This window comes from Anolis carolinensis, chromosome 1, assembly GCF_035594765.1.
Source record: "Anolis carolinensis isolate JA03-04 chromosome 1, rAnoCar3.1.pri, whole genome shotgun sequence".
Lineage (NCBI taxonomy): Eukaryota > Metazoa > Chordata > Lepidosauria > Squamata > Dactyloidae > Anolis > Anolis carolinensis.
In genome coordinates, this window is record NC_085841.1 from 355,083,102 (window position 1) to 355,105,620 (window position 22,519).

The window sequence follows — 22,519 nt, forward strand, 5'->3', positions numbered from 1 at the left end:
ATGCAAATGTGATCTTGGAAGTGTCTACGGAAAACGCTGGCTCTTTGACTTAGAAATGGAGATGAGCACCAACCCCCAGAGTTGGGGCACGACTAGACTTAACATGAGGGGAAAACCTTTACCTTTACTATGCCTTAACCATAGCAATCAGGTTTGTAACTTCCTTACCCATCATATAAATTTACATTAATATGCAACTGGACAATGAAAATAGGTCTGGAAGCTAAGCCCTATGAGGAGTGCCTTGGGAAGCTGGGTATATTAAGTTGAAAGAATGTCATACTGAGGATGTAAGCACGCAGATTGTTTTCTGCTGCTCCAGAGACTAAGGGACAGAGCAATGTATTCATGCTCCAAGAAACATGATTTCAGCTTAGCATTAGGAAAAATCTCCAGGCTGTAAGATCTGTTCGAAGTGGATATAGGACCAAGGCTAGTCTCCTTCTCTGGAGGGTTTTAAGCAGAGGTTCTATATCAGGAGTGCTTGGATTGTTTATTCCTGCAAGGCTGGGGTTTAGACTGAATGGCCCTGATGGTTTCTTCCAACTGTATGATCCTATGCTCCTTCCTTATGCATGCAAGTGTAGCCAGAAAGTACCTGGGCACATCCTTGCAGCTAGTCCATAACCAGGGAGGACAGTGATGTGACCTGAAGGTTGTCGGTTTGAATCAGACCCAGGGAGAGCACGGATGAGCTCCCTCTATCAGCTCCAGCTCCATGCGGGGACATGAGAGAAGCCTCCCACAAGGATAGTAAAAATCAAAACATCTGGGTGTTCCCTGGGCAATGTCCTTGCAGATGGCCAATTCTCTCACACTAGAAGCAACTTGCAGTTTCTCAACTCACTCCTAACATGAAAAAAGGCGATGTGGCCAGAATCCTCCTTCCAGGTCAATGGATATACTACAACACCCTTAAAACGTATGTATTCCAACACCATCAGGGCGTATTGGTATATGTCACTTATACAATTCTGATCATTGTCTCATGGACAAAAACTGGAAAGAAAACACCTTGGAAATTCTATGTAATTTTAATAGTTGTCAGTATAATACATGTCCATAGCAACCAGGACATTTGTCCCTGAAACCCTCCCTAGTCACACAATGACTTCAATGCAGGTGAAAAACAGCTGCAGCCCTTCTCCATTTTATGTACATTGCATGGAGTCTTTTCAGCACAGAGACACAAACAACAGTTTCCAGACCCTTTTGCTGGTTTGATTGCCTGGAAGGTACCAACCAGTGACTCTCTGGCAGTATCCTCCATTTCGAGCTTCTCTTGGGCATTCGATGCAGTAAACTTGTACCAAGGTGTTTCTAAAATAGACTGGACCTGATCCAGCATCTGCTCCTACATATTCACTAGATATGGCTGCACTCCACAAGATGCTTGAGATTCGGATCATGATATCAAGAATGGTCTCAACAAAGATTGCAAATTATTATTTATTGGGGGGACTACAATCTCCAGAATTCCCTAGCTAGCATAACTTTTGACTATGCTGGTTGATCATAATCCCCAAACGAAGAAACCTTCTCAAGCTAAGGGCGAGACACCCAGACATGTATCCAAATTGGCAAATTGCATGGAAGGCTGCTTATGAGTGCAGATGGCTCTTGTTTATTAGGTTACTTTTTATTTATTTTCAAGGAAGATTTCTTATTATTTTTCCAAATCCACCTGCTGGTATTTCTACTTGCAGACAGCTAGCAAACAATATTTTTCAATCAAGAAAACTATTGAAAAATAGTGGTTTGCTGTGGGTTTTCCGGGCTGTATGGCCATGTTCCAGAAGCATTCTCTCCTGATGTTTCACCCACATCTGTGGCAGGCATCCTCAGAGGTGGTGAGGTTTGTTGGGAACTAGGCAAGTGGGGTTTACATATCTGTGGAACATCCAGGGTGGGAGAAAGAACTCTTGTCGCTTGGAGGCAAGTGTGAGTGTTGCAAATGGCCAGCTTGATTGGCATTTAATGGCCAATTTCAATAGAAAGGAGGAAACCATGAAAATGAACAAATTATTAGAGTATTAAAGGTAAAGGTTTCCCCTGATGTTAAGTCATGTCTGACTCTGGGGGTTGGTGCTCATCTTTATTTCTAAGCCGAAGAGCCGGCGTTGTCCATAGACACCTCCAGGGTCATGTGGCCGGCATGACTGCATGGAGCGCCGTTACCTTCCCGCCCGAGTGGTACCTATTGATCTACTCACATTGGCATGTTTTCGAACTGCTAGGTTGGCAGGAGCTGGAGCTAACAGCGGCCACTCACACCGCTCCCGGGGTTTGAACCTGGGACCTTTCAGTCTTCAGCTCAGTGCTTTAACGCACTTCGCCACCGGGGCGAAGTATTAATATTAATACTTAATATTAATACTTAATAATTTATTAATCTAATATTTAATATTAGAGTATTAAAAAACTCTAAAGTAAGGACAGTAAATAAAGAACAAAATCCAGAAAACAGGGGAATCCCAGATAATAAACAATCAGGGCCAATTAACACCTCCCAACAAAGGATTTCCCCAAGCAGGAAGCAGCAGGCTTTGAATCTGCAAGGCCATTAAATGCTAACCAAGCTGGCCATTTGCAACATTCACACTTGCCTCAAACAGACAAGTGTTCTCTCTCCCACCCTGGACGTTATTGCACAGATAAATAAACCTCACTTGCCTAGTTTCCAACAGACCTCACAACCTCTGAGGATGCCTGCCATAGATGTGGGTGAAACGTTAGGAGAGAATGCTTCTGGAACATGGTCAGAGAGTCTGGAAAACATGCAGCAACCCAGTGATGCTGGCTATCAATAACATATTGAGAAATATATTGAGGATCAATCTTTTTGGGTCATTTTTCCAAGAGAGTGGACTGGTTTTGTTTCATGAATTGTAGCCAGGTGGGGCATCAAAGGATATCTAGTCCAGCCCCCTTCATTAGGGGAGATATTTGGGATTTAGAAAAAGACCTGAAAAAGAGAGAAACGAGGAGAGGGCAGGACAAAGGGGGTAAGAAAACAGGTGGGGTGAAATTGGTGCCTTTCTCCTTCTCTTTGCCCCCTTCTCCTTATGTAAGTAAATATAACAATTCCCCATTCATCAGCAAGTAAGCTTCCCAAATTCAGATCATGACTCCTTTTCCAGCCCACACATTGCTTCCTGCCATACTAGCTATAATCCAATATTATCTCAGAGAAGCATAAATACACACATGCGGAGATAAGCTGCACCCCACACAAGAGCAACATTGTGCACGTATCAATAACTTGGCACCGTTGTGCAACGCACAAAGCACAACCCACAAGGCTCCTGCATGTACGATTCTGCTTCTGCTGCTACAATTTCTCATTCATCTCATGGACCATGGCAAATACACATTTACAGATTGGGCTTTTGTGGCTTGGATTATTCACAGATTTGAAATATTCTCTTGGCAATCTTGAGGTCCTCCAGTGTGACTCTGCTGCAAATTGATCATATCAGAGGACCTAGACATTTCACTTCTCTAGGAATAACATCATCCTTCAATATAAATTTGGTGGAAGCTGACCCTAAAGCAGGCATGGGCAAACTTGAGCCTTCCAGTTGTTTTGGACTTCAACTCCCACAATCCCTCCAACATTTCACAGATGGGAACTAGGACAGCAACTGCGGACAAGATGGTAAACCCTATTAACGAGACAAACACACAAACAAGGAGAGGATGCCGGACTTTGTTTTTGCCTGAGTCTATTGCAAAGAGTACAATTCTGCCCACTCCTCTCCTCTGACCACAGTTGAACCAACTGAGGTCACATTACAACTGGACTTGAAACTTCATTTGCAGCGACTGAAATAAACTAAGGATGAAAGTGGGAGCAAGAGAGAGAAACTAGGACTTTTAAATCGCATCTGGATTAATGGAAGCAAGAGGATAAACTAGGACTGTTTCTGCCACAAAGGAAGCTGGAGGAAATGGTGACGATGTTGGCAGGCACCATGTTGGAGATCTCAGCCACAACAGGTCAAAACAGATGGGACCCCATTCCTCCAACGCATGCAACTTTTGATAGCTTTTCTTCCTTTCCCTGCCCATTATGTTGTGGACATAAACAGGGATGGGGGGAAATCCTCCTACTCCTCCACAGAACCATCCCTCATGGATGGACACTTCTTGGAGGCAAAAGGGTCTACATAAGCCCTTGAGGAGACCTTGGAGAGCCACAGCTACTTGAAACTCTGCATACCAAATGTAGCAAAACAGCCTTAAATTATTTTATCCTCAAGAAATATATTTTCTTCCACAGGAAGTAAGTCAGAAATTAGTTGCCAGCTCGCTTCTTGCTAGGATGGAGTCCTCTACGGTCATTTCAGGCCCAGGAGAGGACTTCATCCCAGCAAGAAGTGGACCTGGCAACGGATTTCTGGCTTCCTTCCTGCCGAAGAAAATGTCTTTCCTCGGACTAAAAATGTGCCAGAATTGGCTTTCACCCTCTTTAGTAGGAGCCCCCAATGGCATAGTGGGATAAAGCCTTGTAACCTGAAGGTTGGGTTGCTGACCTGAAGGCTGCCAGGTTCGAATCCAACCCAGGGAGAGCGCGGATGAGCTCCTTCTATCAGCTCCAGCTCCATGCGGGGACATGAGAGAAGCCTCCCACAAGGATGGTAAAAACATCAAAAAACATCTGGGCGTCCCCTGGGCAACATCCTTGCAGACGGCCAATTCTCTCACACCAGAAGCGACTTGCAGTTTATCAAGTTGCTCCCGACACACAAAAAAACCCAAAAACCCTCTTTAGTAGCCATTTTTCCGATTTTGGGTTACAGCATGGAAAAGTTACTTTTGGGGAGCTGCATGTCCCAGAATCTCCCTGTTTTAACGGTTTGCAAGATGAGCAACAAGACTGCTGTTCAATAGTACAATCCCTATACAAGAACAGCTTTGCTAGTTCCTCCTTCCTTCCTTCCTTCCTTCCTTCCTTCCTTCCTTCCTTCCTTCCTTCCTTCCTTCCTTCCTTCCTTCCTTCCTTCCTTCCTTCCTTCCTCTCTCCTCTATCTTTCCCCTTCCTTCCTTCCTTCCTTCCTTCCTTCCTTCCTTCCTTCCTTCCTTCCTTCCTTCCTTCCTTCCTTCCTTCCTTCCTTCCTTCCTTCCTTCCTTGCTTTCTCTGATATCTTTAAAAGCAGTCGAGCTCACAGCAATTCATCAGGCAAGGTTTCCTGGCATGAAGATCAGATGTAAGCTAATTAACACTGAGACATTTGGATTATTGAGGGGAGATGTGAACCACCTGAGTTCTAGTATATAAAATAAATGAATCAAGAGGAGAGGTGAGGAAGGTCATCTGCCGCCCAGAACAAGCCATTAGCCCAGGTCACCATGCCATAAATGGCTCCCCACCCCCTGCTATTCTTACATCCCATTTTTTTTTTAACATACAGTACATTCATTTCACCAACATGCAAAATTAGGCTAGTCACAGACAATGCAAATATCCCCGAGATCAGAACATTCCAGTTTTCCCATGCTGAGTCTAACTATATCAGGAACCTTCTTCCTGTGGAGTTAATACCGAATTAACTGCAGGAACAGAACTGAGCAGTTTTGCCAGCAGGCACAGAAAAATCCAAGCGATGCCTTTGCCTACGTTAACCTTCTAATAATGTTAAATAACAGACCAGAGTTTCATTGGCACTCGAAATCTGATGCCTCGCAGGAACTTGGACTGCAAAGAACCCCCAAGATCATAGGAAGCTGTTCTGCTTGTTTTGCTCCACCGCCATTTCGTTCACCAGCTGCTCAATGGACGACTGGATGGCTGCCTTAACCAGCGATGCGGCCGTTTCGATCAGAAGCCCTTCATATTGCTCTGAAGTCCAGTGTTCCTGGTCAGTTCCACTCAAGGCTGGCCAGACCTTGGAAGACGGTTTCCCGTCCCTTGTGTGGTCATGACCCCCTGAATCAGCACCTTTTTTTGATTTTTTCTTCCCTTTCTGTTTGTTGACTTGTGCCAACGAGAAGAGTTCACAGGCCTGGTTGGGTTCCTCTTCATCCGGCCATTCCTCCGCTTCTGTAATCATGATCATGATGCCCGCTGCTGGCATGACAGGTTGATTTTCTTTTGTTTCTTCATCAGAACCGACCGGCACATCTGAAGCCTCCTCTCCCATGGCAGGTGGGCTGCAATGTAGCATCACCTCAACAGAGTTTCCCTCTTTGGCACTGCTTCCATTCATAGTAGTGTCAACTTCCTTCCCCAACTCTGCCTCTTTGACCTCCTCCGTTTTGAAGACTCCAAGTTCAGCTCCTGGCAAGATCTCAGGAATGGGAGGCCCTATCTCAACCTTGAAATTAAATCTCTTGTCTTCTGCTTCTTCTGGGTCTCCATAGAGGCTGCCCTGGTGCAACTGGAAGATTTGCTTCTCCTCTTCGGTTTCGAGGACCTTCTCAGAGTGGATGATTTCGGACTGGACCACATCATCTGCATAACAATCAGGACCAGGACCTATATCTACTGCAAAGACCTTATCCGTACTTGAGTTGACCACATTGCCCCCATTTTTAACAATGTCAGTATCGCCCTTTGTCTCCTCAAGGGCTTCACTGGAGGAGGACCGTTGGGCACTCAGTGGACCTTCCAGAGCCAGAACCTCTGGTTCCTCACAGTTACTTTGGTCATTCAAAATACTTGTCTTTTCATTTGCTTTCTCTCCATGATCCAGCTCTTCAGAAAGTTCACAATTAGTGGCCTTCTTCCGGCTTCTGGAGAACCTCAAGCAGGGGATTTTCAACCCAGCTCGTTCCTTTGGGCAAGGCAGCACCCCTGAGTCTTCTGCTTGAGACTCCAGTTGGACACGGGAACCTCCTGACTGTTGCTGCTTCTTTAGGACAGACTTGGATCGTCTCCTTGAAGTCACCAGGCGTTTGAAGGCCAACCAAGCTCCTCCTGACGTCCATAAGGAACCTGATAGCTCTGCTCCGCTACTTCCCGTGTTGGAGTCCTGGCTTACAGGCTTTAAAGTAAGTGTCTCAGATTCACCATCTTCCTCCTTCTCTGCAACCTTTTCACAGGACTTCTTCCTTTTCTTAAAACAAAAGACTGAGGCCTTTTTGGCCGGGCTCTGGTTTGTGATGGCAAACTTTGGCCCATCCAGAGCTTCTGGTTTTTGAGGGCTCTCCATCTGAACTGTTTTCTCTGTATCTTCCATCTTTGAGGCTTGCGCTCTAGTGTTCGAAAATGAAGCAACGTTCCTTTGCTGACATTTTGAATTTTTTTTTTAAGACAGTCTTAAGGCAGAATTACACTAGTTTAATTAACATGGCTCCAACCCAGTGAATCCTGAGAACAGTATGTCAGGAAGGATGCTGCTGATACTTGTAGAATCACAGTGTCCAATGTCTCCTGGGGAGATGAAGTTCCTGTTGAACTGAGTTATATCTGTAGAGTTGGCATGAACTACAGTCATCAATGTTCAGTCTCTTGAAAAATGAGGATTTCTTTACAAAAAAAAGAGTATTTCCCCCTTTTTAATATTACAAACAAATAAGCAAAGGTTTGATTTTGAACAACATGGCACTTTTATTCCCTTCCATAGCTTTTCTTCAAGGAGTTCAGCTGGCTGTCGGGGAGCATCCACTGTAATTCTCCCTTGGTCTGTTGGCAAGACTCCTGAATCAGAAACGTATCTGTTTAATTGTTTTAAATAGATTTCAGATCAACATAGAAGCTGACCCTGTTCCATTAATGAGAGCCCTGGGAGTGAGCATCCTCTTGCAAATAGATGTATGGCTTCCCAATCAAGGATTTGGTTTGAAAGCAGCTACAAAAGGAGACATCTCATGAGGTTTTCCTTCTCCACCAGCCCAGGAAACTTCTTATTGCCTTTCAATCAATTTCCCAATTAGTGTTCCTTTGGTTATGAAACACGACAACTTTCTTCAGGGATGCAGTTGCTTTGTGGGCATCTGTAGGAGGGAGCTGGGGGTGGGGAGAGGAAATAAAAGGAATAGCAGCAGGCTGAATGCACTTACACAATTACATTTTCCAGATAATTAAAATGACTTGTAAAAACAAGTGTTGTGCTTTATATTTAACCATCTATTCAGTTAGATGCTGTGCTAAGTTTGTGGAACAATTGTGATCATAAAACCTGGTTGAAAGCCACATCTCATGGTAGAAATACAAGGAAGGCACATGGGGTGAATTTATGCTGTAGAATTAATATGATTTGACACCACTGACACCACTTTAACAGCCATGGTTCAATGCTATGGAATCCTGGAAATTGAAGTTTAGTGAGGCACCAGCGCCCCTTGGCAGAGAAAGTGAAAGATCTTGCAAAACTAGAACTCGTGAAGCCATAAAATAATAATAAATAAAGTTTGATTGATAACAACGATAACAACAACAACAACAACAAACACAACAACAACGTTGAGGCATGGCAGTTACAATGGTGTAAAACTGCATTAATCTACAGTGTAGATACACCCTTTGTAAAAGGTGTAAAGCGGGGTTGGGAAAAATGAGTCTGTGGGCTGTATATGGCCCCAATGCTCTTTTGTTGTCTCTTTTTGTTGTCAAGCTCCCAAGAATCAACAAATATATCCCTTGACAAGCACAGATATTGCAAATAGAAGTAACCTCTGTTGGGATTTTCTTCAAAATTCAGCAAGGAAGTTTGAGGCAAAAATTAGTTCTGACTGTAGCTGTGTTCCCCTTCTTTAAAGTGGCATTTGCATGAATATGGTAACATGTAAATGTTCACCAGAATCTTATAAAGTTGGACCTCTGAATCCACAAATGCTGTATCCATGGATTCAACCATCCATAGCTTGAAAAAAATATCCAAAAAGCAACTTTGGATATGGTGCCCTATTTTAGTACACCATTGTATATAATGGGACATGAGCATCCATAGATTTTGGTGTCCATGGGAGATCCTAGAACCAAACCCTGGGAGATACTAATGGTCCACTGTATTACCTTTCACTTAACATAAATGAACATACTTAGCTATTTAACCAAGTGAGTTGTTAGTGAATTGCAAACATGTATCAGGAAAATATTGCACCACATGCCCCAAGTGTGGTTCCGTGGTTACAGAGGTCTTACTTAACATAGACTGTGATATAGGATTCTGGACGTTGTCACCAGAGTTTGGAAGTTGCAATCTGAAAAGTGTCTTTTATGCAGTTGGGGGGTCCCATCTACATTGCTATTAAAATTCAGATTGGACTACATTATACGGTCAATGTAGACTCATATAACACAGTTTAACTGCATTGAACTGGATTGTATGAGTATGGGCCCGGGCTGTGGCGCAGGCTGGAGAGCAAGCCAGCTGCAACCAGCTGCAATGAATCACTCTGACCAGGAGGTCATGAGTTCGAGGCCCACTCGGAGCCTATGTTTGTCTTGTCTTTGTTCTATGTTAAAAGGCATTGAATGTTTGCCTATATGTGTAATGTGATCCGCCCTGAGTCCCCTTCGGGGTGAGAAGGACGGAATATAAATACTGTAAATAAATAAATAATCTGCATTATTATGGCGGTGTAGATGGGGCCAGACTTGTGTTCCTTCCTATGTAGTTAGGCTTTTGCCAGTAGCCCTATCTTATGCACATTAGTATTTACTGCTGACCCACCAGACACTTTCATCCCCTATCCCTTTACCTATTGGGTGCTTACCTATGCCAATTGCCCATAGACAATTACCAACCACCAACTTTAAGCTCCCAGGTTCTGCCTCCTGGCTTCCAAAACCTAACACCATGCAGGATATACATTGGCGACTGTGAGACCCCACAAGCTTTCTCTTCTTACTGCCTTTCTTTCGGCTACAAAAAGCAGCAGGAATGGTTGCTATGGCTGATGGACTATCTTTGGCTTGAGAGCTTTCAAGCTATGGAGCTCTGAATTACCATAATATACAGTATCATGCTCTTGTGTTTCTTTCTTGAAAACTGTTTTCTCCTTCCCAAAAGCAGGGTCAGTCACAATTAACCAGATATTCAAATATTGCCAGGTAATATTTTAAATGTAACAATTCAGAACTCGGGAATTTGCTCTGTGCATTAGAACCGAACAAGCTCGCAAGCCATTCAGACAAAGTCCCACGTATTTGGCAACTATTTATTTTGTTCTTTGGTATCAGGATTCTAGTAAAAAAACAAATACCATGTAGATCACCTGCTATACAATGAATGCCCTTGCCGAGGTTAGCCCTTCTGTGCTGATTTGTAACTGTGTAACCTGAAAACATTGCGTATCTGGTTAAGTGTGACTGACCCTGCCTTTGGGAGGGAGAAAACTGCCTTCAAGAAAGAGATACGAGAGTGTGATACTGTATATTATGGTAATTCAGAGCTCCATAGCTTGCAAGCTCAAGCCAAAGATAGTCTATCAGCCATAGCAACCACCCACACAGATTTTCGTAGCTAAATTGGGGACACACACACACATAATAAAATGTATTTAACCTAAAAGAAACACCCTCTACGTCTTCCAGGACAGCCCTATGGTCAATGTACACTAGACCTGGACCATAGCATGGCACGGGAGTATCTAAGGATTCATAGATGGGGCTGGGCTGTGGCGCAGGCTGTTGAGCAACCTGCCGCAATAAATCACTCTGACCATGAGGTCATGAGTTCGAGGCCAGCCCGTGGCGGGGTGAGCACCCGTCAATTAAAAATAAAAAATAGCCCCTGCTCGTTGCTGACCTAGCAACCTGAAAGATAGTTGCATCTATCAAGTAGGAAATAAGGTACCACTTATAAAAGTAGAGAGGCAAGTTTAACTAATTTACGACTTGGAATGAGAAAGTGCCATCGGAGTGGATGATGAAGCAGCTGCTCCCCCCTGTGGCCAGAATCGAACATCTCCTCAGGAGAAGGTTAAATTGCCTCTGCGTCTGTCTGTCTCTGTTTGATGTGTTTATGGGCATTGAATGTTTGCCCTATGTGTGTATAATGTGATCCGCCCCGAGTCCCCTTCGGGGTGAGAAGGGCAGAATATAAACACTGTAAATAAATAAATAAATAAATAAATAGACAGCTTTTCTCTCCAAGAATCTTGAGATAGCTATGACCCATTGAAAACTGAATAGAGAATCATACTGGAAGGTCTGGAAATTCTTAGAGAAGACACTCAAATATTGTCTGCAAATAATCAAATTGGCAAAAGTCAAACCCACAAATGCGGAGCGCTAACTGTACTTCTCTCACCTTCCAAACCCAAACTTTCACCTGCAACTGTCTCCTCCCAACACTACGATTGTCTCACTGGTAGAAAGCACGGTTGAAGACTTCAGGAAAGTGCCCAGCTTTGCTCTTGTTGCTGGCACCTTCCTTCCCCATTCTCACTCTCCAATGGTGGCTGAAAAGTAGGGTTTGAAAGGTAGGGCAGGACAGGTTCCCTTGTCCCATTTTATGGAGCTTCACAGTACCTCCTGCTCTTTCTGATCTACCACCTGTTTAGGATTGAAGTTACAGGAGCAATCTTAGCAATCTTGCCTGCGATCAAAAGCTGAGCTGGGAGTCAGTATGCCAAACGTCTGACTCCAACTCCTTTTCTATTGCCCAGCTTTGACTCCTTCATGAATGGAAAATGTGTATGACTTAGTACAATTTGAGCATACCTTACCCGGAATTTCAAAATCCAAAACACTCCACAAGTGTTTCTGAGATAGTGATACCTTTGCCTCCTAATACAGTAGAGTTTCACTTATCCAAGGTAAACGGGCCGGCAGAACCTTGAACAAGCGAATATTTTGGATAATAAGGAGGGATTAAGGAAAAGCCTATTAAACATCAAATTAGGTTATGATTTTACAAATTAAACACCAAAACATCATGTTATACAACAAATTTGACAGAAAAAGTAGTTCAATACGCAGTAATGTTATGTTGTAATTACTGTATTTACAAATTTAGCACCAAAATATCACGATACATTGAGAGCACTGACTACAAAAATGCATTGGATAATCCAGAACCTTGGATAAGCGAGTCTTGGATAAGTGAGACTCTACTGTACTTTGTTTCATGCACAACTTTATTAAACATGTTGTATTAAATTAACCTCAGGTTAAATTATAAAAAGGTGTATATGAAACAAATGAATGTTATATTCAGGCTTGGATCCCTTCACCAGGATATCTCATTATGTACCTGTATGCAAATGCAGGCATTCCAAAACATTAAAAACACACACACACACACACATTTCTGGTCCAAACATATTGGATAAAGGATACTGTAATGCTGTAATAACAAACTGTTATAAAATCTTGACTGTACGGTAGTAAAATGGTAGCAAAACTAAAACTGACTGCAGCAAAACGGTAGCACAAAAGGACAGCAATAAAATAATAGAGCAAGGCATTTGATCATCACCATGTACCTTAGGCTACTTAAATTGATAGAACATAGGAGATATTTATTTGAGTAAACTTGCAGGAAAAGAAAGCTTCCCTAAATTCCCGTGACAGTAAATATACAATAAAGTAGGCATTTAACATCATTCATTTTTGTTTGGAAACTGCAGTTGGAGTGAGTACATTTTTTCCAAATCCAACTTTGATACTACATTCCTGATCAAAAGAACCAGGGCCATGGGGGACACACACTTTGGCACTACTAATAAAGGCTAAGAGAGAGGTATGTGGGCACACAGTTACACCTGATGGAGTTTAATACTCTTCTAGTGCAATACCGGATCTTGGCCATGAGGCTGGATCCAGGCTTAGGGCTTGTCTACACCAGTCCTATAACCCGAAGGGGATCAAATGTTGAATCTGGATATCCACATGATATCCAGGAACATCTACTCCTTAATTCAGGGTTAACAGGGCAGAAGTTTAGACCTGGATTAAGCAAAGTCAAGGGATGCTTTGCACTCGGGTTGAGTGTGAATGGCAAACCAGCTCATAAGCAAACCAGTTTTCTGTCCACATGGGCAAGTTCCACCATTCCCTTTGCCATGAACTTGGCAGCACAAGGAAAAGGGGATGGATTAGGGCTGTGTTGCTCTCATCACCTGTTGCCCTGGAGCTCTCCAACCAACAGCTGTGACAATCTGAACAACAGGACAGGTAAGGGTGAGTACAGCCAAACTGAACTGGTTTCAGCTCTACTGGTCTCTGCCATTGCTACGGGCGGGGGATTGAGCACGTGATCTCAGTGACCAGTCTAAAATATCTGTGATCCAGACTAGTCCAAGATTGTTGGTTAATTATGGACAAGATCATGGTCATCCATCAAGTTGCTTATTCAGATCACAAGAATGCAGGTGAGCCATGGCTCACCTGTCCACCTGATTTCAGTGGTGGTACTCTGACTCTTACTCGATATTTAGATGCACCCTTTAAGCCAGAAGTTGCTATACATTACAAAAGATAAATAGATCAGTACGAGGGAGACTTATTTATAGTCTTGGCTTGCCTTTCCATAGCAACTGCTGCATGAATCATTTAGCACATGCAGTACCCCCATTCAGTACATCTTTAGGAGATGCTTCTGCCTCTCAAGATAGGAAGCCTTTCAGCCAGATGTGTCATTTCAAGACTTCACTGACAGTGGGAGTTGAAGAACTGTAAAACCCATGGAACAGCACAGGTCTGGAATGGGAAAATTCCCTGGTTTAATCTCCAGGGTTTACTGGGATTTGCATCCAGATTTGCAAACATAAAACTGAATGACTACAGAAGATGGACAGAAACGTGCTATGAAATGTTAGCAGATCCATCCTAGGAGCTGGAACTTGCCCAAAGTAAGAGTATCCTTGTCTAAATTTTCAGCTTCATACACTCTAAATCCCTTTTGAAATGCTGTCCCCAAACATAATGTTGTAGTCCTTAAGAAAAATTTCAAAGTCTGCAGATTCTGAAGCAGTTTGTGTTTAAGCATCAATGTCTAAGGAAGCTGAGAAAAGGAGTAGCCATGGCAGAGATAGTATTAAAAATACATTTATGATACTGAAGTTGCTGCAAGGAGGTCAGAGTAGCAATATAGCATTTGGCTTACTTCTTGTGGTTTTACGCTCCCATAACCAGGAACTATACAAGAGGAAACTAATTTTTTTTCACATTGCATAAGGAGGCATATGTCAGTCAAGGAAACCTCTGACATAGGTCCCATTTATACTGCCATATAATGTAGTTCAAAACTGCGTTATATGGTCTATGTAGAATCATATAATGCAATTCAAGTGAGCCTACACTGATCATATAGTGCAGTTTCAAACTGTATTATATACCAGTGTAAATGGGGGGAAGGGCAGCATGGGAGGATAATGCCAGGATTGGGACAAATGCCAGCAGTAAACAATGCAGTTCAACTCAAGCTGGGAAAGAATGGGATTCTACTCTAGCCGATCCTAATGTTGCTGTGTGTGCTTCCCTGCAACAGGCAGGATAAACAGCAGCTGCCCCCAAATCCCTTAATGAGCATGCACAAAAAGTCAAGCAGAAAGAAAAGCGAAATGCAAACAAGCCACAATTTGTTGTTATGGTTAATGCTGTGTGCCTTCAAGTCAGGTGACCTCCAGCAATAAATAAATAAATAAATAAATACACACACATACAGTAGAGTCTCACTTATCCAAGCTTTACTTATCCAATGTTCTGTATTATCCAACATAGTCTGCCTTTTAGTAGTCAATGTTTTTGTAGTAAATGTTACAATGATTTGGTGCTAAATTCGTAAATACAGTAATTAATACATAACATTACTGTGTATTGAACTGCTTTTTTGTCAATTTGTTGTAAAACATGATTTTTTGGTGCTTAATTTGTAAAATCATAATGTAATTTTATGTTTAATAGACTTTTTTCTTAATCCCTTCTTATTATCCAACATTTTTGCTTATCCAATGTTCTGCTGACCCGTTTATGTTGGATAAGTGAGATGCTACTGTATATACTATGTGTGAACATATGTGTGTGTGTATATATATATAGACCAGAATAACAATCTCAACAAAATGGAGGTTGGTGAAAGAAATTAAAAATAATCTCTGGGTACACTTTGGAGTAAGTAAGGCACACCCATTTTTATGACAATCTAAGAATCCTGCCTTTTCCCAGATTAAACATTTATCGCTGTTTACTGAAAACATGCCACTGCAACCAATACTGAAAACCTGCATTTCCTTAATCCTCCTTCCATTCAATGCCAATTCCACTAAAAAGAAAACGTGTGGCTAGACAGAGGACAAGGAGAGAATAGAATCTGGGCAGGTTTAAAAAGACTTTGTGAAATTGAACTTCTTTGTCAGCGGCTTTGTTAACTGCAAACCCAAGGCTTCCTCAAAATGAAACCAGGGAGCTTAATGTGGCATTGAAGTGCTACAAGTATGCGGTGTAGCATGCATTCTATGCAAAGTGAAATGCAAGTTTTGTCAAGGCTGTCCCAAATAAATGTATTGTCTGGTTCACTTTTAGCATCCATGTCTTGAAAACATTTCTCCCCCTGCCCCCCTCCCCAAAAACTCAGAGTTAGACCATTTGATACAATTTTACCATGCCATCATATATACGTAATGGGTTTTTGGTATGCAGCAACCAAGTCTCAGTGGATACCAAGGACCCACTATAACTCTCCATGTGAAAATACAGTAATTCTGGAAAACTGCCCTTGCTTTGCTCTTTTAAATGTATTGCATTTTATTTATTTATTTATTTATTTATTTATTTATTTATTTATGTTATATTCTGCATTCCCCCTGACACAAATATGGGACCTGTTAAGGGACCCTATAATTCAAGTATACAAAACTTTAAAAAAAACCAATTAAATTAGTGATCATGTTAAAACATGTATAATTTCAAAGAGTGCAAAATTAAAGTGGAACTATAGGAAACCATGAGGAAAGCAGCCAGATTTTGAAACTGCAGGGCTATTCAATGCTAATCAAGGTGGCCAATTGCAACATTCACACTTGCCTCAAACAAACAATAACTCTTTCTCCCACCCTGGATCTTCCATAGATATATAAACGCCACTTGCCTAGTTTCCAACAGACCTCGTAACGTCTGAGGTTGCCTGCCACAGATGCGGGCGAAATGTCAGGAGCAAATTCTTCTGGAATATGGCCATACAGTCTGGAAACTCACATCAACCCAAGAACCATATAGCTTGTCGGCTATAAAAGCTCCACTGATTGCCAGTTTAAGTGTGTGAAGCAGTGTGAAGTGCCGGATATGACCTATAAAGCTCTATATGGCTCAGGTCCAGTGCTATTTGGCAAACTGTATCTTCCTACATGAGCTAGTCTGGACTCTAAGATCAATCCCATCCCATCCCCATCGGGAAGATGGTTGGTGGAAACATGAGAAAAGGCCTTTTTGGTGCTTACCCTTGGACTCAGAAACTTCCTTCCCAGAATGTCCCCCTCTTGCTATACTTCAATGGGCAAAAACCCACTTTTTATTCCAACACTATTTTGAAACAGAATATTTTTATGGAACAGACTGAGGATAACACATACAGTAGAGTCTCACTTATCCAACATAAACGGGCTGGCAGAACCTTGGATAAGTGAAAATGTTGGACAATAAGGAAGGATTAAGGAAAAGCCTATTAAACATCGAATTAAATTATGATTTTACAAATTAAGCACCAAAACATCATGTTTTACAACAAATCAACAGAAAAAGAAGTTCAGTACATGGTAAGGTTATGTGCTAATTACTGTATTTATGAATTTAGCACCAAAACATCACAATGTATTAAAAACATTGACAACAAAAACACTGCATTGGATAATCCGGAATGTTGGATAAGCCAAGGTTGGATAAGTGAGACTCTACTATAATTATAAAGTGCCTATATCTTTGATATTTTGAAGTACTGGTTTAAATGGCTCTGATACTGTGAATGGATTACGTACTTCCATTTTAATCTTTACTTAATGGCAAATTTCTAGCCATATTCTTTCAAATTGCAAACTGCTTTGAGTCCCGATTCGGTGGGAAAGGTGGGATGTGAATGAATGAATGAATGAATAAAACATGGCTATGATAAAAATGCACCAAAGACAGCCCAGATGAAAAACTCTTCTGCACAATTACTCGGACAAATGCTTGTTTCAATTCTTATTAATTTCAAATTGTTTCTAGGTATGCAGTTTCTAGGTAGGCAGTTGGATTTTATGGTCGGGAGAAGAGAAAAACCAACACAAGGTCACAAAGCACCCAGTTTGGTTTCCTAAAATTAAAATATTGAGTGCCTGCTTGTGTGTGTGTGTATGTGCAGTGACTTGCTTAAGGAGGAAAACTCTTCACCCCAGTTCATTTCATCCACATTCGGTCTTCTTTGTCTGCCTCTGACACTCTGGGATACGGCAGTACATAATGCGATTTGCAATTTTGATCCTCTTCCCGGGGGAGGTTTAGACACAGACGAATCCACCAACCAGATCCTTGGCTTCAAAGCCAAGACCTTTTCCCCAAAGATGTGGAATAAAATGGGTATTCACAAGATGCATAAATATATACTGTCTTTATTTTTTATTTATTTACTTAATTTGTATCCTCTCTTTCTTCCAATATAGTATCTCAAGGTAGCTAACAATAACACAATACAAATGAATTGAAGTGTGTGTGCGTGTATATAAACCCTTTATGTCTTTAAAGCATTAAACTTAAAAATATTAAAATACAGTGCAAACTATACAGTCGACCCAAAATCCCAATCACACCCTTCCCAGCAGCCTGCCTGTCAAAATTCCATAAAAGCTGCACATATATCTCTGCTTTTCCATAGAGTGCCCCAGGAGCCTTGCAGTGGCAGCAGGAAGGATGCTTTCCAGGGAGAGGAAACAAAGGGCTGCAGCCACAGCATCTGAATCCCAGCAAACTCGTGCACTTTGGAGTCATGGAAACCCTTTGGATGGCCTTGGGCGAGTCACACCCTCTCAGCCTCAGAAAACTCAGCGTCAGGACTTCGGGTGGAGTTAATGCAGTTTGATTGGGATCCTCAGATTGGGTTGTTGTGAGTTTTCCAGGCAGTATGGCCATGTTCCAGAAGCATTCCCTCCTGATGTTTCACCCACATCAATGGCAGGCAGAGGTTGTGAGGTTTGTTAGAAACTAGGTAAGTGAGGTTTATATATCTGTGGAAGGTCCAGGGTGGGAGAAAGAACTCTTGTCTGCTTGAGAAAAGTGTGAATTTGCAATTGGCCAGCTTGATTAGCATTGAATAGGTTTATAGCTTTAAAGCCTGGCTGATTGCTGCTGGGGGGATCCTTTGTGGGGAGGTGTTAGCAGCCAGGCTTTGAAGCTACAAGGCCATTAAATGCTAATCAAGATGGCCAATTGAAACATTCACACTCTAAAATCAGGACAGTAAATAAAGAACAACAATTTGTAAACAGGGGAATTCTAGATATAAATCAATCAGGGCCAGCTAACACCTCCCAACAAAGGATGCCCCCAGGCAGTAAGCAGCCAGACCTTGAAACTGAAAGGCTATTAAATGCTAATCAAGGTGGCCAATTGCAACATTCACACCTGCCTCAAATAGACAAGAGTTCTTTCTCTGGGTTGTTGTGTGTTTTCCGGGCATCCTCAGAGGTTGTGAGGTATGGAGAAACTAAGCAAGGAAGGTTTATATATATATATATCTGTGGAAAGTCCAGGGTGAGAGAAGAACTCTTGTCAGTTGGAGGCCAGTGTGAATGCTGTAGTTAATTTATTATTTATTTTATTTATCACATTTATATCCCTCCCTTCTCACCCGAAGGGACTCAGGGCGGCTTACAACAGTGGCAACCATTAGATGCCCATACAAATCAATATAAAACAGCACATAAAACAGTTAAAACTATTAAAATACATTGTAAATTAAAATATACATTTCAAACATAAAATCAGATCCGTCCATCCTCATGCTTTGTCCATAGTTCGGTCCGTGTCTTCTTAATCACCTTAATTAGTTCTTTCTCCCACCCTGGACATTCCATAGATACATAAACCTAATTTGCCTAGTTTCCAACAGACCTCACAACCTCTGAGGATGCCTGCCATAGATGTGGGCGAAACGTCAGGAGAGAATGCTTCTGGAACATGTCCAGACAGCTTAGAAAACTCACAGCAACCCGGCCACAAAAGCCTTCGACAACACATCCTCAGATTTTCTTTGGCAGAGAAGACTAAAGGTCTTGAGAAACTACAGCTCTCGGGAAACTACATCTCTCAGGACTCCTTAGCACAGCTCTTGGGAAGCTATAGCTCTCAAGACTCCTTAGCACAGCTCTTGGGAAACTACAGGTCTCAAGACTCCTTAGCACAGAACTTGGGAAGCTACAGCTCTCAAGACTCCTTAGCACAGCTCTTGGGAAACTACAGCTGTCAGGACTCCTTAGCACAGCTCTTGGGAAACTACAGCTGTCAGGACTCCTTAGCACAGCTCTTGGGAAACTACAGCTCTCAGGACTCCTTAGCACAGCTCTTGGGAAACTACAGCTCTCAGGACTCCTTAGCACAGCTCTTGGGAAACTACAGCTGTCAGGACTCCTTAGCACAGCTCTTGGGAAACTACAGCTCTCAGGACTCCTTAGCACAGCTCTTGGGAAACTACAGCTCTCAGGACTCCTTAGCAAAGCTCTTGGGAAACTACAGCTGTCAGGACTCCTTAGCACAGCTCTTGGGAAACTACAGCTCTCAGGACTCCTTAGCACAGCTCTTGGGAAACTACAGCTCTCAGGACTCCTTAGCACAGCTCTTGGGAAACTACAGCTGTCAGGACTCCTTAGCACAGCTCTTGGGAAACTACAGCTCTCAGGACTCCTTAGCACAGCTCTTGGGAAACTACAGCTGTCAGGACTCCTTAGCACAGCTCTTGGGAAACTACAGCTCTCAAGACTCCTTAGCACAGCTCTTGGGAAGCTACAGCTCTCAAGACTCCTTAGCACAGCTCTTGGGAAACTACAGGTCTCAAGACTCCTTAGCACAGCTCTTGGGAAGCTACAGCTCTCAAGACTCCTTAGCACAGCTCTTGGGAAACTACAGCTCTCAAGACTCCTTAGCACAGCTCTTGGGAAGCTACAGCTCTCAAGACTCCTTAGCACAGCTCTTGGGAAACTACAGCTCTCAGGACTCCTTAGCACAGCTCTTGGGAAACTACAGCTCTCAAGACTCCTTAGCACAGCTCTTGGGAAACTACAGCTCTCAGGACTCCTTAGCACAGCTCTTAGGAAACTACAGCTCTCAGGACTCCTTAGCACAGCTCTTGGGAAACTACAGGTCTCAAGACTCCTTAGCACAGAACTTGGGAAGCTACAGCTCTCAGGACTCCTTAGCACAGCTCTTGGGAAACTACAGGTCTTAGGACTCCTTAGCACAGCTCTTGGGAAGCTACAGCTCTCAAGACACCTTAGCACAGCTCTTGAGAAACTACAGCTCTCAGGACTCCTTAGCACAGCTCTTGGGAAACTACAGCTCTCAGGACTCCTTAGCACAGCTCTTGGGAAACTACAGCTCTCAGGACTCCTTAGCACAGCTCTTGGGAAACTACAGGTCTCAAGACTCCTTAGCACAGAACTTGGGAAGCTACAGCTGTCAGGACTCCTTAGCACAGCTCTTGGGAAGCTACAGCTCTCAGGACTCCTTAGCACAGCTCTTGGGAAACTACAGCTCTCAAGACTCCTTAGCACAGCTCTTGGGAAACTACAGCTCTCAGGACTCCTTAGCACAGCTCTTAGGAAACTACAGCTCTCAGGACTCCTTAGCACAGCTCTTGGGAAACTACAGGTCTCAAGACTCCTTAGCACAGAACTTGGGAAGCTACAGCTGTCAGGACTCCTTAGCACAGCTCTTGGGAAACTACAGGTCTTAGGACTCCTTAGCACAGCTCTTGGGAAGCTACAGCTCTCAAGACACCTTAGCACAGCTCTTGAGAAACTACAGCTCTCAGGACTCCTTAGCACAGCTCTTGGGAAACTACAGCTCTCAGGACTCCTTAGCACAGCTCTTGGGAAGCTACAACTCTCAAGACTCCTTAGCACAGCTCTTGAGAAACTACAGCTCTCAGGACTCCTTAGCACAGCTCTTGGGAAACTACAGCTCTCAGGACTCCTTAGCACAGCTCTTGGGAAACTACAGCTCTCAGGACTCCTTAGCACAGCTCTTGGGAAACTACAGCTCTCAGGACTCCTTAGCACAGCTCTTGGGAAACTACAGCTCTCAGGACTCCTTAGGACAGCTCTTGGGAAACTACAGCTCTCAGGACTCCTTAGCACAGCTCTTGGGAAACTACAGATCTAAGGACTTCTTAGCACTGAGCCATGGGAGTTAAAATGCTACCAAACTGCATTCGTTCTACAATGTGGATGCAGCCTTGAATGCGACGCAAGCACAACTTCTCTATCTAGGACGAACCCTCCTTCCATAACACACCGTGTGTACAAAGGGCTCCCCCATTTCACAGAAGGACCACTGAGGCTGGAAGGGGAGGGAGGGAAGAAGGGAGGCTTTGAAAGGCTGCAGAAACAACAAGGAAGCCTTGGCGCAGAGAAAAAGAGAGAGAGGCGAGGCGGGGGACGCGCACTTGGCACCAGAAAAGGCTCTGCGCCTCTTCTTGTCCCTTCTCTATCTGGACAAGGCACCCTCCTAGGCTCAGCCTTGCACCCATCCTTTCCAGGCCGAGCCAAGACACCTGCCCCATCGCTTGCCTTGGCAACCCATCTCCTCACCTGCCTCAGGTGCTTATCTCAAGGTGTGTGGATAGACTGGAATCCTTCCCTCCCTATCCATCCATCCATCCATCCATCCATCCATCCATCCATCCATCCATCCATCCATCCACCTACCTACCTACCTACCTACCTACCTACCTACCTACCTAATCTATTCATCCATCCATCCATCCATCCATCCATCCATCCATCCATCCATCCATCTATCTATACACACATAAATACAGAAATCATGAAGATGTAATACTACCTCTATTGATTTTGTGCAGCATTTACAACCCCATAGCAACCCTATACGGGCATACAGAGGCATATATTTACATCGCGTGTGAACCAACCATTCATTCCTTCAATGGCGTCCAAGACCAGTCACTCAATCATCAGACCCTTGGTGACTTCACGCCCATCCTATATATATGTGTGTGTGTCTGGATCTATGTATGCTTTGCACACCAGAGCCATCTCTCCCCTATCTGTAGATCTGTCTCTCTCTCTGTGTAGGTGGATGTGTGCGTGCCCTGGCATCACGCTTCCCAAGCCTCCTCTCCCACCCCTCTTTTGATAACTGGGTGCAATCCGTGGGTCTTTTCTCGCCCTGCGCCCCTGCCCTGCTCACCTGCTGCTCCCCGGCTTCTCCTCGCCGTCCTTTCCTGGGCTGAGCTGCCTGGGATGCGGCTTGCTGCTTGTTTCCCTTGCGCGCCGGCGCTGAGATCCGCCTCCTTGGCTCCGGAGAGGAAGAGAAGGAGGAGGAGGAGGAGGAGAAAGGAGGAGGCAAGGAGCAAAGCCACCCTCTTGCGGTGATCCGCCTGAGCCCAAGCCCTTTTGGGTCCAAGGCTGGATCTGCACT

At 43.5% G+C, this 22,519-nt stretch overlaps 1 protein-coding gene across 1 annotated transcript; it reads right to left on the reverse strand.

Annotated features, from left to right (window-relative positions):
* Positions 1-1,015: 1,015 nt before the first annotated feature.
* Positions 1,016-22,434, reverse strand: akap5 (A-kinase anchoring protein 5). Its single transcript, XM_008112002.2, has 2 exons — positions 22,289-22,434; positions 1,016-7,951 (listed from the first exon to the last, which is right to left on the reverse strand). The coding sequence occupies exon 2, from the start codon at positions 7,179-7,181 to the stop codon at positions 5,718-5,720; it is 1,464 nt and encodes a 487-aa protein (XP_008110209.2). The 5' UTR covers positions 7,182-7,951; positions 22,289-22,434; the 3' UTR covers positions 1,016-5,717.
* Positions 22,435-22,519: the final 85 nt, after the last annotated feature.

Excerpts from the sequence above, each read along its gene's own strand:
- akap5 (XM_008112002.2), bottom strand. The coding sequence starts at position 7,181 with ATGGAAGATACAGAGAAAACAGTTCAGATGGAGAGCCCTCAAAAACCA.